The sequence below is a fragment of the Pteronotus mesoamericanus genome, unplaced genomic scaffold (genome assembly GCF_021234165.1).
Source record: "Pteronotus mesoamericanus isolate MK-2021 breed Mesoamerican mustached bat unplaced genomic scaffold, CSHL_Meso_final contig_164, whole genome shotgun sequence".
NCBI lineage: Eukaryota > Metazoa > Chordata > Mammalia > Chiroptera > Mormoopidae > Pteronotus > Pteronotus mesoamericanus.
The window spans coordinates 122,608-139,119 of record NW_026555065.1 but is presented as its reverse complement, the minus strand read 5'-3'; the positions used below and the strand labels follow the sequence as shown (position 1 = coordinate 139,119).

General features: G+C 34.2%; 1 protein-coding gene across 2 annotated transcripts in view; it reads right to left on the bottom strand.

Moving 5' to 3' along the window:
- Positions 1 to 16,512, bottom strand: part of LOC129064134 (son of sevenless homolog 2) — a 93,982-nt gene that overhangs the window by 67,538 nt on the left and 9,932 nt on the right. For both annotated transcript variants that reach the window (XM_054565210.1, XM_054565211.1), the window contains exons 2-4: positions 5,335 to 5,460; positions 2,852 to 2,983; positions 1,724 to 1,888 (exon numbers count right to left, since the gene is read on the bottom strand). In XM_054565210.1, coding sequence (XP_054421185.1) covers positions 1,724 to 1,888; positions 2,852 to 2,983; positions 5,335 to 5,460 — 423 coding nt within the window. The remainder of the gene's footprint in view (positions 1 to 1,723; positions 1,889 to 2,851; positions 2,984 to 5,334; positions 5,461 to 16,512) is intronic.

Sequence of the window (16,512 nt, the reverse complement as noted above, 5' to 3'; positions counted from 1 at the left end):
TTGTAATTACAAAAAAGGAAAAGAGTACTTCACAGTAGAGAAGCCTAAGAGACAACCCCTTAATCAAGTGATCAAAGCGAACATCACCAGTAATGGAAAACAATGAAATTGTGTGCTATGTGAGAAAATGCAATGAGAAGAACACAGCACCACTTCTATGATATTCCTGTCACAGATCTATAACCTGAATCTAATCCAGAGAAAATATCAGAAAAAAATAAAGCATATTTTAAAAAATAACTGATGTAATACTAAAAAGTGTCAAGGTAGTAAAAGTTAAGGGAAAAATGAGGAACTGTTTCAGACTGAAGAAAGGGAAAGAGAAAAACATTCATGACAACTAAATGCAATAAAGATTCTGGACCGAATTATTTTGTTATAAAGGACATCATTAGGATAGCTGGCAAAACTTGAATGGGATCTGAGGATTAGATGGTATAATGTATCAACATAAATTTCCTGGATTTTAATTGTCATATTGTTGTTATGTAGGAGAGTGTTTTTGTCTGTAGGACACTAAATTATGTTGGCAACTTACTCTCTCAAGTGGTTCAATGCACAGGCAATTTTACTAAAAATGCGATAAAAACAAAACAAAGTAAAAAAATATAATCACAGTTTTAGAAGTCCAAATAGAAATAAGAAAATTTTTACTGTGAAATTTAAGTAAAAAATAATTTTTGAGACTGGCATAGTACAGTGGCTCTCAATCATAACTGCTCATCAGAATCACCTGAGTTATTTTAAAAAAAATTTGAAAATACTGAGGCTTGGAGGCCCAATCCACGCTAAGTAAAGTAGAATCTTTGTGGGCAAGATGCATCAGGATTCTTTAAAAGCTTTCTGGTAATTCTGATGTACTGTCAAAGTAGAGAACCACTGGGCTCTTCCAGATCCTGAGGGTCATTCACCCTTAGAGGTCTAGTTTAGATGGTATCTTTGTCAAGTGTTCCTGGTCATCCCTACACCCCTGACTTATCCGCTTAATGGCTTTAATTACACTGTGCTACAATTAGTTGTTTACATTATTTTTATTTCCCACTAAAATACATTTTTAACACAGGGTTTGCTGACCTGTTCACTGCTGTATCTTCAATGCTCAGAACAGTGACTAGTCCATAACAGGTACTCAAAAGTATTGACTTAAAAAGTAAGAAAAAAAGGAAGGAAAGTAAAAAAGGGAATAAAAGGAAGAGGGCAAAAAAAAATAATAAAGATTCAATTTCTTTCATTAGTAGCTTACAGCCAGGAAAAAAGAAGATAAGTGTAACAAATTATCAAAAAGAAGTAACTTTCGCATTGCAAAGTCTTTTTCTCTCTAGCCATGCTCCACAAAACTATTCTATGAAACCCAAGTATGTTTTTCAAAATTACTTCTTATGCTTAAAAGTATCTGAATACTCTATACATATTCTCTTTCTAAAAATATAAAACTCAAATAAATAAATAAAAACAAACTCAAACTATTTTTCTTAAACTTGTTTGAGGTTCTGCATGTTCCTTCCTATAGGCAAAAGATTCTTATTGGAAAAAAGAGAGATTTTCATCCTGTCACATGATAAAAAATCTGGAAATATCATGGTTAGTTTGTAAAGTCAGCATTTTCCTGTCTTCCAAAACAAAGACTTATAAAAATTACTAATATAATCATTAAAAGAGGGAGGCAGACATATTATATAGTCACTATTATTCAAGTTAAGTTTAAATACCTTTTAATACTTACCTTATCTGCACACATTGACACTTTAATGTCCTGCTGAGATATTTCATAATGTCGAATATTAAAAACATAATTACCAGCTAATTTCAAAATATCAGCTGAGATATACTCTAGTACAGCCACGATATATAAGGACACATGGTAGTCCACTTTGTACCCTAAAACTTCCTGTGGAAAAAAATTAACAATTTAATTCTTAAAAAATGGCACTATCAAGTACCAGTTAAACACTTGAAATTTAACTTAATATTCTCACTTATAAAGAACTTACTGTAAACCAAATGTCAATACTTACAGGTATGGTAAGATATAAAATGAGTTATTGGTTCCAGTACCAGGGGCTTTCTTAAAAAAGAGACCCCATAATCTAACAATTCTGCCTTTAGTGTCAAACAAAAAGAGTTCATTCTAATATAGAAAACTTGGGCTGGGCTTCACCAAAAACCTCTTAATTAATACATTATCCAAAATCCATCTGACAAGTATCTGCTATCTTCAAGGACTCTGATTTAACCAACATCCCCAAATTACAATGGTTTCTGTTGAGAAGACGTGTATGGGGAAGAGAGGGTCTTAAAATTGCTAGCAAGGGGTATCCAAATCCATGTACACCAAGTATTTTCTATAGGCTAATTAATAATTCCTAGTCTATTTTCCAATGTATATACAAATATCTGTGGTAAATACAGATTAATTTAAAAACAGTTCTGAAATCACAGTTTTTGACACTTTTTTTAAAAATAACTTTTTTTTAATTGTATTTTTTCCATTACCATTTATCCTCCCTATACCCTCTGCCACCTCCAATCCGCCCCTCTCCCCTTTGCTGTGTATTTTCTGAATCAACAAAAGGTTGAAAATCAGTCAGGGGTAGTAGTCATCAGAAGATGCCATAAAGATGCATTATTGCTTATCATTAACTTTTAATGTTATTTGAACGGCAATCTGATTTTATCAAAGTATACTTATTTTCATTTTGTACACCTATTAAGAAATAAATATAAGTACAAACATATACACACTCAAGTGCACATATATAATAACATAGACCATACTATATATATGCCAATATTACAGGTAAGTATTACTTGTTATAAAGGACTTCCCCAATGTTTAATTTTTTTTTATTACCTTCAGTGAAGGATGGATTTTGTCCACAGGCAGTAAGAGAGGATTTCTTCGTTTTCGTTTCTCTATGGCAGACTGTGCATCAGCTATAGCCCATTTATCGATTGGATGAGGAAAGGTCTTTTGAACTCGTTCCTGTTCAGATCATAGCAGTACTATTGTTAATAGAAGTGCTCTAAGTGTAAAATTCATACAACTTTACCACCATTCTTAATGGTTGCAGATAACAGTAACATACAGTTTTGATTCCTGTAGTAAGTAAAATTAAAAAAAATAATCAACAGGATTATCAAGATTCTTCCATATAATTCCCATGGATAAATAAAAAGGTGATATTTAAACAGAAAGCTTTAAGTATATGCATAATTAAAATGAAACAATTTTAAAAAGTAATAATATTAGGAAAGATAAAAGCTAACATAAAATACTCCATCAGTGATTTTACAGTAAAATTTCTGGGGTTAAAATTGTTTACCTAGCAAAAGTTAATTCATTATTAAGAATTATTATGCATTCACTCTCCTCTTGCTAATCTTGGAGCTTCAAATATAGAGAAGGATTTTAAAAAGAGAGATCATATACCCCTTAGAGGATCAATTGGGTGGCAGAGCTAAGAATGACTTAAGGAAATGTAGCTCTTGGCAAAAAAAAATCCAAGCCTTTTAAATTACTATTACGATTCATCTAATCTTAAACTGAACCAGTAATTGGCATGAATAATGAGAAGTAATGATAAGTGAATCAAACCCCAATTGAGCAAAATTTCTTATTTTTTAAATTAATAGTTAGCTTTGAGATTATTTAGCTACTGAAAAGTATGCTTTTATTATATTTATTTAAGGACCAATTCTTACATCAGAGAATAGGATAGCAAATGTTTTAATTCCCAGAGTCCATAAAACTCTAATAGCTCAATTACTCCAAATTAAGATTTTCCTTCATACTGGAAGCTGTTGCCTTATTACAGAAACGATCTTCAAAGGAAACGTAATATAAGCAGTCTAGTACAAAAGTACTTTCTGAAAGCTATAATGACAGATACTACTAAAAATCCAAAAATACTCCCATGTAATTGAACCAAAACCGTATTTTAGCACTGCATCACACATGATCTTTCAGTGGTATGTGTGTAAGATTTATGTCCTTTATGGAGACAGTAAAATGCACAGATCTGAAGTGTACAATTCAATGAGTTCTGAAATATGGTTTACTAAGCAAGATATAGAATATTTCTATCATTCAATCTCCATTCCTCAAAGGCAACCACCCACCATTTTTATTTCTATCACCATTAATTTTATCTATTTCTAAACTTCATGTAGATAGTATCATACAATATGTACTCTCTGGGGTCTGGCTTTTTTTTTTTTTTTTTTTGCTCTATGTAATGTCTGTGAATTGTAGCTTTGTTACTGCATATAGCAATAGTTTGTTCTCTTATTTTATTGCTGGGTAGTATTCCATTTTATAAATCTACCACAATTTGTTTACCCATTTTCTTGATGGAAATTAGAACTAGTTGTTCTCTAATTTGAGTTGTTTCTAATTTTTGGCTATCATAAATAAAACTACTTGAATATTCATGTATAAGTCTTTTTGGGAACAGAATTTTCATTTATCTAGGATTAAATACCTAGGAGTAAAATTGCTAGGTCTTAAGCTAGATATATATTTAACTTTATCAGCAACTGCCAACAAGTTTCCAAAGTGGTTATACACTTTCCACTCCCACTACCAACGTACAGGGTTCTAGTTGCTCTATATCTCAACACTTGGTTTTATCAGTCTTTAATTTCATCTCTTTCAGTGGATGTGAAATACTGTTTCATTGTGGTTTTAATTTCTTTTTTGCTGATGACTTGTGAGCTTAAACACCTTTTCATGTGTTTACTGTCCATTAGTACACCTTCTTTTATCAAATGTCTGGTCACAACTTTCGCCCATTTGGGATAAAAGTAGGCTATCTTTTTATTATTGATTTGTAGGAGTCAACATATCCTGGATACAAATTCTTCATAAGGAATATGTATCGCAAACATTTTCTTCCAGCCTGTGACTTACACATTTTTTTCCCTCATCAATTTTATTCTTTAATACTTACTGTCTTTGAGTGCTCTGTAAAAAATACTTGCTTAACCCTAGATTATGAACATATTCTGCATTTTTTTTCTGGAAAGTTTATAGTTTCAGCTTTTATGTTTAAGGCCATGATCAATCGTGAATTAACTTTTGTCAGAGATAGGTTTCAAGAGTTTTTGCCTCATAAATTTATCCAGTTTTTCTATCACTTTTTTTTTTTTTGCTGACAAACTTTCCTTTCTCCACTGAATTGTCTTGACGTTTGTTGAAAATGAACTGACTATATAATCCACATATGACTTCAATGGCATTAGTTTCCACAATAATTAACAATGATATATATTCAGATTCAAAAATTAATTTATACAGTTGTTCAGTGTATTTTTGAAATAACAAATAGTTTTTACCTCCACATCTTGAACAGTCCTTGGTTGGGCCATGCATAATTTATTAAGCAGCTGAAAAATCAGCTCTTCAATATAATAGAGAGATTCTTCATTAGCTGAGAGATTCGGATGTACTTGTTCCTGAACCTTTAAAAAGAAAGTTCTTAGTTAACATACAGGGAAAATAGTATTTATTGAATAAAAGAGAATTGTATATATAATAATTTACTAGCATGGTTACTCAAATGCAAACATAAAACACAAATTTTTTTTTAAAAACCTGTATTTCTTGGCTTCTATAAACTTTTCTTAACCCACAGAACAGTGGTTCTTACACTTTTGGGGATTGTATAAAAATTTGTTGCTCTCCTCCTTACCACCAAGAAAATCATATACACATACAGTATTCTATACAGTTTCAGAGAAATCACAGATACCCTGAAGTTAACTAATATATCTACTAAAAGTCCCTGAACACTAGGTCAGAAATCTCAGCAACTGAGGTATCTTTAAATAACCATGCTACTTTACAGATTATACACCTGGTGTATGAAGTAGATGCTAGTCCACTTTCTTTTACAACGGTGTACACTCCTTCCTTATTGTTACCATGTAGTTTTGCTGAGCTGTTTTGTTGTTAGATATCTCTTTTTTTTCAAAGACAAGACAAGGAGAGCATCCCACCTGACCAGCAGCATCTGATTTTTGTGGACAAACAGCTACAGGATGGCCTAATTCTCTTAGACTACAACATTCAGAAAGAGTCCACCCTGTACTTGGTGCTTCATCTGTGAGGTGGCACCATGGAGCCCTCCCTCTGCCAGCTTACTTGGAAGTACAACTACAACAAGATGATCTGTCTCAGGTGTTACGGCCACCTGCACCCTGCAGCCCTGTCAACTGTTGACTCTGTCACACCAACAACCTGCTCCCCGAGGAGTTAATTAAGGCCTCTCCACCACCCCCTTGGGTCCACAGGGCAGCCTTTAACCTGAACACCATAACCCTCAATCAAGTTTCCCTTTCATTGACCGGGGAAAAAAAACCCAAACAGTTTATTTTGCTGAAATTGATAAGATAATGTCACAACTTATATGGAAATGCAAAAGACTAAGAAAATCAGTCACATGCTCTTCTCTCCTCTCTCCCTTCTTCCCCTCTAAGCATGTCCTCAGGTGAGGATAAAATAATAATAATAATAATAATAATAATAGACAAACAAATAAATGAAACAGGAGAGATAGTACAGAAACAAGTCCACACATACTACAATAACGGTGGCACTACAGAGTATGGTGTGGGGGACATGTTATGGGAAGGTGAGGGAAATGAATGAATAGTGAACTGAATACCCATATGGAGAAGAATGCACCTCAACTCCTATTCACATTTTCTTAACCCACAGAACAGTGGTTCTTACACTTTTGGGGATTGTATAAAAATTTGTTGCTCTCCTCCTTACCACCAAGAAAATCATATACACATACAGTATTCTATACAGTTTCAGAGAAATCACAGATACCCTGAAGTTAACTTCATAAAAATCAATTCGAGCTGGATTTTGGACCTGTTAAAAATAGACCTAATAAAGATTCTTATGATATAAAACAAGACAATGTTTCCATGACCTTAACACAGGAAAGGATTTCCTAAACAAGACATAGAAATTACTACTGATAAACTTAACTATGTTAAAATTTAAAACTTATGTTCATCAAAAGACACCTTTAAGAAAGTGAAAAGGCAAGTCATAGAGTTGGAGAAGATCTACATAACATGAAACAAAACAGCTTATATCCAGAAAAAAAAGAAAAAATATATATACATATAGTTCTAAAACTTTCAAAAGTAAAATAAAAATCCCAATTAAAAAGAATGGGAAAAAACATACTTAAACTAGTATGTCACAAAAGAAGAAATGCGAATGGCCTATAAACATGAAAAGGTATTCTAGCTCTTTAGTAATCAGGGAAAAGTGAGTTGAATCACAATAAAACTATTACCCACTCATGAGAGAACAAAGTTAATAAATCTGACAGAATAGTAAGTGCTGGTGATTATGTGGAAAATGGGAGCTCTCACATTTGCCCTGTTGTGCAAAATAGCTCAATCACTTTATAAAACTTTGCCATTATCTACTGGATATATATAGAGCGATGTGGTCCAATATAATAAACATTGATCACATGGGGCTATTGAGCACCTAAATGTAGCTCCATTGAAGTGAGATGAGCTATAATAAAAAAACATTTCAGATGTCAAAGATTCAGCACTAAAAAATGTCAAGTACCTTAACAATTTTTAAATTGATTAAGTGTTGGAATAATTAGATTTTCTGGGTTAAATAAAACATTATTAAAATCAATGTCATCTTTTTCTTCTAACTTTTCAAATGTGGCTATGAGAAAAATTTTAATTACATATGTGGCTTACATATATATCTATTGAACAGCACTCCTCCAAAGAAATAAGCACACACATTTACCAGAAGTCATATATAAGAGGGCTCATAAGTAATAGTATTAGAAATGCCCTCAAACAATAAGGAAATTCAAAGATCAGTCTTGAGTAGAAGAGATAAATTGTGGCATATTCATACAATAAAATATATGCACAGAAAAAAAGGGTAACTATAGATGCCTAAAATATGGATATATCTTTAAAATAATGTTGGCAGAAAGAAGCCAGATAACAAGAATAGACACAGTGGGATTCCATTCACAAAGTTCAAGATAAGAAAAACTAAACTAGTGTTTAGGGATACATTTTTAGATGGTAAAGCTATATAGAAAAGCAAGACAGTGGTTACCTTCTGGAGAGTTCTATTAAGGAAAGTGCTGACAATGTGTTGTTTTCTATTCCGGGTAATGGTTAAATATGTGTTCCTCTAATTGTATATTTATGTTTTACGTTATTTTCTGGTTGTGTGTTACCCTTTACCATAGATAAGGTTTTAAAAAGTTAGAGAATCACCTAGCAAATAGAAAATCAAGGGGCAACATTATCAATAAGTTAAGACAAAAGTGTCCTCCTAGCCCCCACCTCAATGAATTAAATTTAAACATTAGAATACTAGAGAATAATCCAAAGAGAATATCCTACAAGCTTACAATAAAGGGAGGAAATAGGTCATATACAAAGAAGGAGACATTAGACTACCTCCAGACTTCAACAGTAACACTAGAAGCTAGAAGGCAATGATTTCCAACATACATGCTAATAAGTCAGCTGTTACAGTAAAATGAAGACATGCTTAGACAAAACAAGGTCAAAACTGTATCCCCTATGTACCCTTTCTCATCAAGCTTCTATAGTTTGTTCCACACTAAAACAAGAGGGTAAGTCAAGAATGAGAAAAATACGGGGTAAGGAACAGAGGAACCAATACTGAAGAAAGGCCAAAGGAACACTCAGGATGTAGTGAAGAGAAATTATGAGAGTTGTACAACAGGCAAAAAGGTCACAAGTCCTAACTGGAGTAGATCACAAGGCTCTTGGAGAAAGTATCTCAAGAAGATGAAATTGATACAAGTATCTGATGGTTCTAAAAATCTTGAGAGGATGTTTAAATAACTGGTAGAGAGTTTGAGTTGAATGAATAAGTACATAGAAAACTACACAAACAAGAAAACAAGACAATTATTAACTCCAGTAAAAAGCAAGGGTTAGGTAGGAAAAAAAGTGGTTTCATTAAAAAAAATAGGATCTGCAGTCATAATAATGTAAATGTGGAATATTGATTCAACCAAAATTAAGATATAACCATGGGGTTGGGGAAGGCAAGAAGCATATGTGTATGGTTAGAAAAAGAAAGGTATATGTATATTAGAGAATATTAAATCCTTACCTTCCATGCTGGAAAGTCAACAATAATGCACACAACAGAAAAATCAAGAAGTAGCAATGTAAGCACTTTTTGTCCCTACTGATATGGAATACTGAAACAGATCACCGTGAAAAATAAAAGTGATTGTAGAAAGCAGGAAATTTTGTGAATAAGGAGGAGGTACTTTTTCACAACAAGCCTTATGGAGCTAGTTATCTTTTTATATGCATAAATAATTTTGACAAGACACAAACTGATTTATAAAGAAACATGATTTGAAGTGAGGAAGTGGGAAAGAGGAAGGACACATGAAACTTGAGACAATTATATAAAGACTATTTTTTAAAGAAGTTTGGATAAAAAGAATTTAAATAAGGCAGTTAGAAATTCATATAGGACCATTATCCAAAAAGTCAGGTTTTACAATGTTTTCTTATAAATTCAAAATAGATTTGGGGGAACTAAACATTTCCTCTTATATCTTGAAAATTAACATGACAGAGGAAAAACCTACATTTACTATATATTTCTATTAGTACAGCATAACAAAAAAGACTTTTCTTTTTTATATAAAATCAAAGGGCTAGTTCTTAGCCAAAAGGCTGAGAAGCGATCAAAGGGCTATTTCTTCCAACATTCTTCCATGAGAGCCAAAGGCCCAACTCAGTGAAAATGTGCATGAGAATTAAAATAACATTTAATTGGTACAGTCAAGATGGAGGCATAGGTAGATAGGCTTCGTTTCCTCACACAACCAAAAGGATAACGAATTTAAAAACAAACAACAATAGAACTGCCAGAAAATGGAACTGTATGGAAGTCCAACAACCAAGTGGTTAAAGAAGAAACATTCATCCAGACAGGGAGGAGGGATGAAGACAGGCAGCCAGGGTGGAGAGGATGCGCCAAGGCAACAGCTAGAACACCAGGAGGTCCCACATCTGTGTGGGGATAAACTGGGAGGAACAACTGGGGAGCAAGACAGACTGTGTAACCCAGGGTTCTAGCGCTGGGAGTTCAGTCTCAAAACCTCTTGGTAAAAACCGTGGGGGGTTGCAGCAGTGGGAGAAACTGTCAGTCTCACAGGAGAGTCCATTGGAGGGGCCTACAGAGTCCTAGAATATACACAAGCCCACCCTCCCGGGAATTAGCACTGGGGCAGCACCTTGAAGGGCACAATTCACTTATGGACAGCAGGGGAAGTGACTGAAAGTGAGTCAAGAGCCAAGCAAGTGGCACTGTTCCCTCTCTGATCCCTCACTCACATACAGTGCCACAACACAGCAAAGTGGGTTGCCCCACCCTGGCAAGTACCCAAGACTCCACCCCTTACAATGTAGCAGGTGTGCCAAGACAAAGAAATATGGCCCAAAAGAAAGAACAGATCAAAATGCCAGAAAAATAACTAAGCAACGAGGAGATAGCCAACCTATCATATGCAGAGTTCAAAACACTGGTAATCAGGATGCTCACAGAAATGGCTGAGTACGGTCGCAAGATAAAGAAGTGAAGGCTATACAAAGTGAAATAATGAAAAATATACAAGGAAGCAACAGTGAAGGGAAGAAAACTGGGCCTCAAATCAACAATTTGGAAAAAAAGGAAGAAATAAACATTCAACCAGAAAAGAATGAACAAGAATTTAAAAAAATGAGGAGAGGCTTAGGAACCTCTGGGACAACTTTAAACATTCCAATATCCAAATCATAGGGCTGCCAGAAGAAGAGGAAGAGCAAGAAACTAAAAACTTACTTGAAAAAATAAAGGAAGAGAACTCCCCCAGTCTGGTGAAGGAAATAGATATACAAGTCCAGGAAACTCAGAGAGTCCCAAACAAGTAGGACCCAAAGTGGAACACACCAAGACACTCCATAATTAAATTGCCAGAGGTTAAAGATAAAGAGAGGATCTTAAAAGCAGCAAGAGAAGAGTTACCGATAAAGGAATTCCTATAACTATCAGCTGATATCTCTCAAGAAACTGCAGGCAAGGGGCTGGAAAGAAGTATTCAAAGTGATGTAAAGCAAAGACCTACACCCAAGATTACTCTACCCAGCAAAACTATGATTTAGAATGGAAGGATAAAGTGCTTCCCAGATAAGGGAAAATTAAAGGAGTTCATCATCACCAAGTTCTTATTATACAAAATGTTAATAGGACTTATTTTTTAAAAAAAAGGTGATCAAAACTATGAACAGTAAAATGACAACAAACTCACAACTATCAACAACTGAACCTAAAAAAACAAAAACAAAAACAGACTACGCAAACAACTAGAACAGGAACAGAATCACAGAAATGGAGATCACATGGAGGGTTATCAGCAGGGAGGGTAAGGGGGCACAGGGAGAATGGGGGGAAAAGGTATAGGGAATAAGAAACATAATTGGTAGGTACAAAATAGACAGGGGGAGGTTAAGAACAGTATAGGAAATGGAAAAGCCAAAGAACTTATATGCATGACCCATGGACATGACCTAAGGGAGGGGAATGCTGGAGAGAGTGGTGGTACCAGGTAGAAGAGGATAAACAGGAGAAAAAAAATGGATAATTGTAATAGCATACTCAATAAAATATACCTTTAAAAAAAGAAAGAAATTAAGTAACAAATGATAATGTCTAGTTGGGATGAATTGTTTTTTCTCTGTGACTGTGATTTTAGTAAATAACCTGCAAAGGAACTTCTACATTAAGCATCAAAATTTCTTACACCAAACTTCTTAAGGTAATTGCAAATATTAAGATTCATAAAAACAAATATGCAATGTTAAAATCTCACCCATAAATACTAATAGGACATCAAGACGACAATAAAATATAATCATAATTTGCACTTTGACAATATTTACTACCTCAGCACCTTCAGATACAGTAAACATAAAACTACCACATTAGAACAAACTCACCAATCATAATTTTCTGAAGGACTAGTCAGAAAAAGAACAATTAAAATAATTTTCAGTCTTTAATAGTAGATTAACAAGTCAGACCTGTATTTTAGTTACATCATATTTTCAAATTGCCAGAGGTATTTTCTTACACATACACTGTAAACAAAATAGTCACACTATAAATCCAGGCACAGAGACCTAAAATAACATTAAACTTTAAATTATTTTATCTCAAGAAACTTTATATTTGACAAATTTCAGAATATTATTTTCTAATTTATATTTTTAAGTCTTGATATTTATTTATAATCAAATAAAAATTCCTGCCAGTGTATTTTTAATCAACTAACATTTGAGTTTCTGGCACAATGTAGAAATAAATCCCTTTGGCTACACACTGTGACATTTATTTATGCCAAATTCTTCATTCCATTGCCAAGATTTCTGCAAGGCTGCAAATGTTAAGAATACTGGAAGTTTTGTTTGTTATGAAAGAGTTAAAAATTCAATTTAAAAAGAAAAAAGCAAGGTTTTAAAAATAGAAGTTGATGGGCTAATACTAAAATTTGTAGAGAAATGCAAAGAACCTAAATTAGCCAAAGAATTCTAGAGAAAGGACAAAAAAAAGAAAAAAACAAATTTCATTCTAAAGATACACATTAATGACTACAAAATATTGCTGATAAGAAATTTAAAAGACCTAAATAAATGAAAAGATATACTTTATGGGTTAGAAGACTCAATATTGTTAAGATGTCAATTCCTCTGAAATTATCTGTAAATTCAACACAATCCCAATCAAAATTCCAGCAGCTTTTTTTTTTTTTGTAGAAATTGATATGCAGACTTTAAGGGAATACACAGGTCCTAAAATAACCAAAACAACTCTGAAAAAGAACAAAGTTGGAAAGCTAAAACTACCTGATTTCAAGAATTTTTATAAAGCGACTATTATCAAAACATTGTTGGACTGATGTAAAGATAGGCAGAAAGATAAATGGAACACAATAGAGAATCCAGAAATAAAATTATATATAGACAAATGATTTTGATAAAGGCTCAAAGGCCCTTAGCAAAGGAGAAAAGATAGTCTTTTAAAATAAATGGTGGTAGAACAACCAGATATCCACATGCAAGAACACAAACATAAGACATACAAAATTCTCATTAAATACAAAAATTAACTCAATATATCATAAATCAAAATGTAAAATCTAGAACTATGAAACTGCTTGAAGAAAAAATAGGAGAAATTCTTGTAACCCTGGATTAACTAAAGATTTCTTAGATATGGCACTAAAGGCACAGTCTCTACAAAAGCAAATAGATAAACTCTATAAAAATTTAAAACTTGCTCTTCAAAAATAATATTAAGAAACTAAAAAAAAAATTACAGCTTAGAAGAAAATCCTTGTAGAGCATATATCTGAGAAAGGATTTGTATTCAAACAGATAAAGAACTCTCAAAACTCAACAATAAGAAAACAAACAGCTTCCAGCAAGCTGGAGGTGTAGGTAGACATACTTCGCCTCCCCGCACAACCATAAGAAGGATCACAACTAACTTCAAAACAAAACCAAAAAAAACCCAGAACTGCCAGAAAATTGAATTTATGGAAGTCTTACAACTAAGGATTCAAAGAAGAAATATTCATCCAGACAGGTAGGAGGGGCAGAGATGGGGAGCCAGGGCAGAAAGGACATGGTGTGGCAACGGTGGGTGAGGCAGCTGTAGCAGCCAGTGAAACTGAAGGTCCCACATTCACGTGTGGTGGATAAAAACCAGGGGGGTCACCTGGGGAGCTACTGATCCCAGCCCCAGGCCAGAGAGCGTAGCCCAGGGTTCCAGTGCTGGGGAAATAAAGCCTCATAACTTCTGACTGTAAAAACCAGTGGGGGTTGGGACAGTGGAAGAAAATGCCAGTCTCCCAGGAGAATACATTTAAAGGGCATCCACTGTCCTAGAAAGTATGCAAACCACCCACTCTGGAACCACCACCAGGGCAAAAGGTAGAGGGGCATCAGTTGCATATGTAAGCAAGTGAAGTGACTGGAAACGGGGGGAGGGGGTAGGCAGGAGAGCCAAGCAAGTGGCGTTGTTCCTCTCCAACCCCTCCCCCACAAACAATGCCACAAAGCAGTAAAGTGGGTAGCCCCACCCTGGTGGACACCTAAGGTTCACCCCTTACAACTTAACAGATGAGCCAAGACAGAGAGTCAAAGCAGCCCTACCTAATACACAGAAACAAACACAAGGAGGCAGCCAAATTGAGGAGACAAAGAAATATGGTCCAAATGAAAGAACAGACCAAAACTCCACAAAAAAAACTACACAAAACAGAGATAGCCAACCTATAAGATGCAGAGTTCAAAACACTGGTAATCAGGATGCTCAGAGAACTCACTGAGTATAGCAAACACATATGGGAAGAAATGAAGGCTACGCTAAATGAAATAAAGAAAAGTCCACAGGGAGTCAACAGTGAAGGAAAGGAAGCTGGGTCTCAAATCAAAGATTTGGAACATTAAGGAAGAAATAAACAGTAAACCAGTACAGAATGAAGAAACAAGAATTCAAAAAAATGAGTAGAGAGTAAGAAGATTCTGGGACATCTCCAAAAGTGTGAACATCTGAATCATAGGGGTGCCAGAAGGAGAAGAGGAAGAGCAAGAAATTGAAAACTTATTTGAAAAAATAATGAAAGAAAACTCCCTTAATTCGGCAAAGGAAATAGACATACAAGTCCAGGAAGCACAGAGAGTCCCAAACAAGTTGGATCCAAAAAGGAACATACCAAGACACATCATAATTATAATGCCAAAGGTTAAAGATAGGAAATCTTAAAAGCAGAAAGAGAAAAGAAAAGAGTTCCCTACAAAGGAGTTACCATAGACTATCAGCTTATTTCTCAAAATAAGCTTTGCAGGCAAGAAGGGGCTGGTAAAAAGTATTCAAAATGACAAAAAGCAAGGACCTACAACCAAGATTACTCTATCCAGCAAAGCTATCATTTAGAATTGAAAGACAGCTAAAGTGCTTCCCAGGTAAGATAAAGCTAAAGGAATCTATCATCATCAAGGCGTTATTATATGAAAGGTTAGCAGGACTCATTTAAGAAAAAAAGGAGATCAGAATTATGAACAGTAAAATGACAACTATCAACAACTGAATCTAAAAAACAAACAAACTAAGCAAACAACTAGAACAGAATCAGATATGGAGATCAGAAGGCGGGGGAATGGGGGAAAAGGTACAGGGATTAAGCAAAATTGGTAGGTACAAAATAGACAGGGGGATGTTAAGAACAGTATAGGAAATAAATGAAGAAGTCAAAGAACTTATTTGTATGACCCATGGGTGTGAAGGGGAGGGATTGCTGGAGGGAAGTGGGGGTACCGGGTGAAGGGGGACAAAAGGGGAAATATTGGGGCAACTGTAATAGCAAAATCAATAAAATATACTTTAAAAAAACAACAAAATGGACAAAATATCTGAACACTTCACCAAAGATAATATATGGATGGTAAATAAGAACATAAAATATGCTCACCATTATTAAGCATCTAAAGAATGCAAACTAAAACCACAAGATACCAGCACACATCTATTAGAGTAGCTAAAATTAAGTTAAATACCAAGTGTTGGCAGAAGAACTGGAATTCTCATATTGCTGATGGGGGTGTAAAACTGTACAACAGTTTGAAAAGAAAACTGTTTGATAGTTAATTAAAACATACACCTACTATCTGAGTCAGTCACTCTTTGGTAATTATCCAAAAGAAAAGGAAACATATGGCCATCCAAATACTTGTATACAAATGTTTACAACAGCTTTATTTGTAACATCCAAGATCTGAAAACCAAATGCACATCAACAGGTGAATGGATAAACAAACAGCAGTATAAATACACAATGAAATATTAGTAAGCGATAACAAGGAATGACCTGCTGATATATGCAACGATGTGGATGAATTTGAAAATTATTATATTGAGTGAAAGATGCCAGACAAAATAGAGTATATACTGGATGAATCCATTATTACACGACTCTAGAAAAGTGCAATCCATGGTGATAGAGAGCAAATCAGTGACTGCTTTCAGATGATGAGTGGGAAGGAAAGGGAGGGAAAATCACAGAGTCATGAGAAAACTTATGGTTCTTAAGGATATACTGTCTTTACTGTCATGGTTTCACTGATGTATACATACATAAAAAAACTGTACACTTTAAATATGTGCAGTTTATTGTATGTCAATTATATTCCCAATAAAGGTGTTAAAGTCATATAAATATAAAATCTAAGGTAGCAGTCTCTGATCAAGACATATAATCAAGAATTGAGACCAGTTGTACACTATAAACTCACTTAAGGTCAGGGATCATTTCTTATGTTTTAGGTTTCTTTCTATTTGACTACCCCTTTTACCTAACACACAGGTATCTACAATGTAGTATCTACAATGTTGTGCATAGAGAA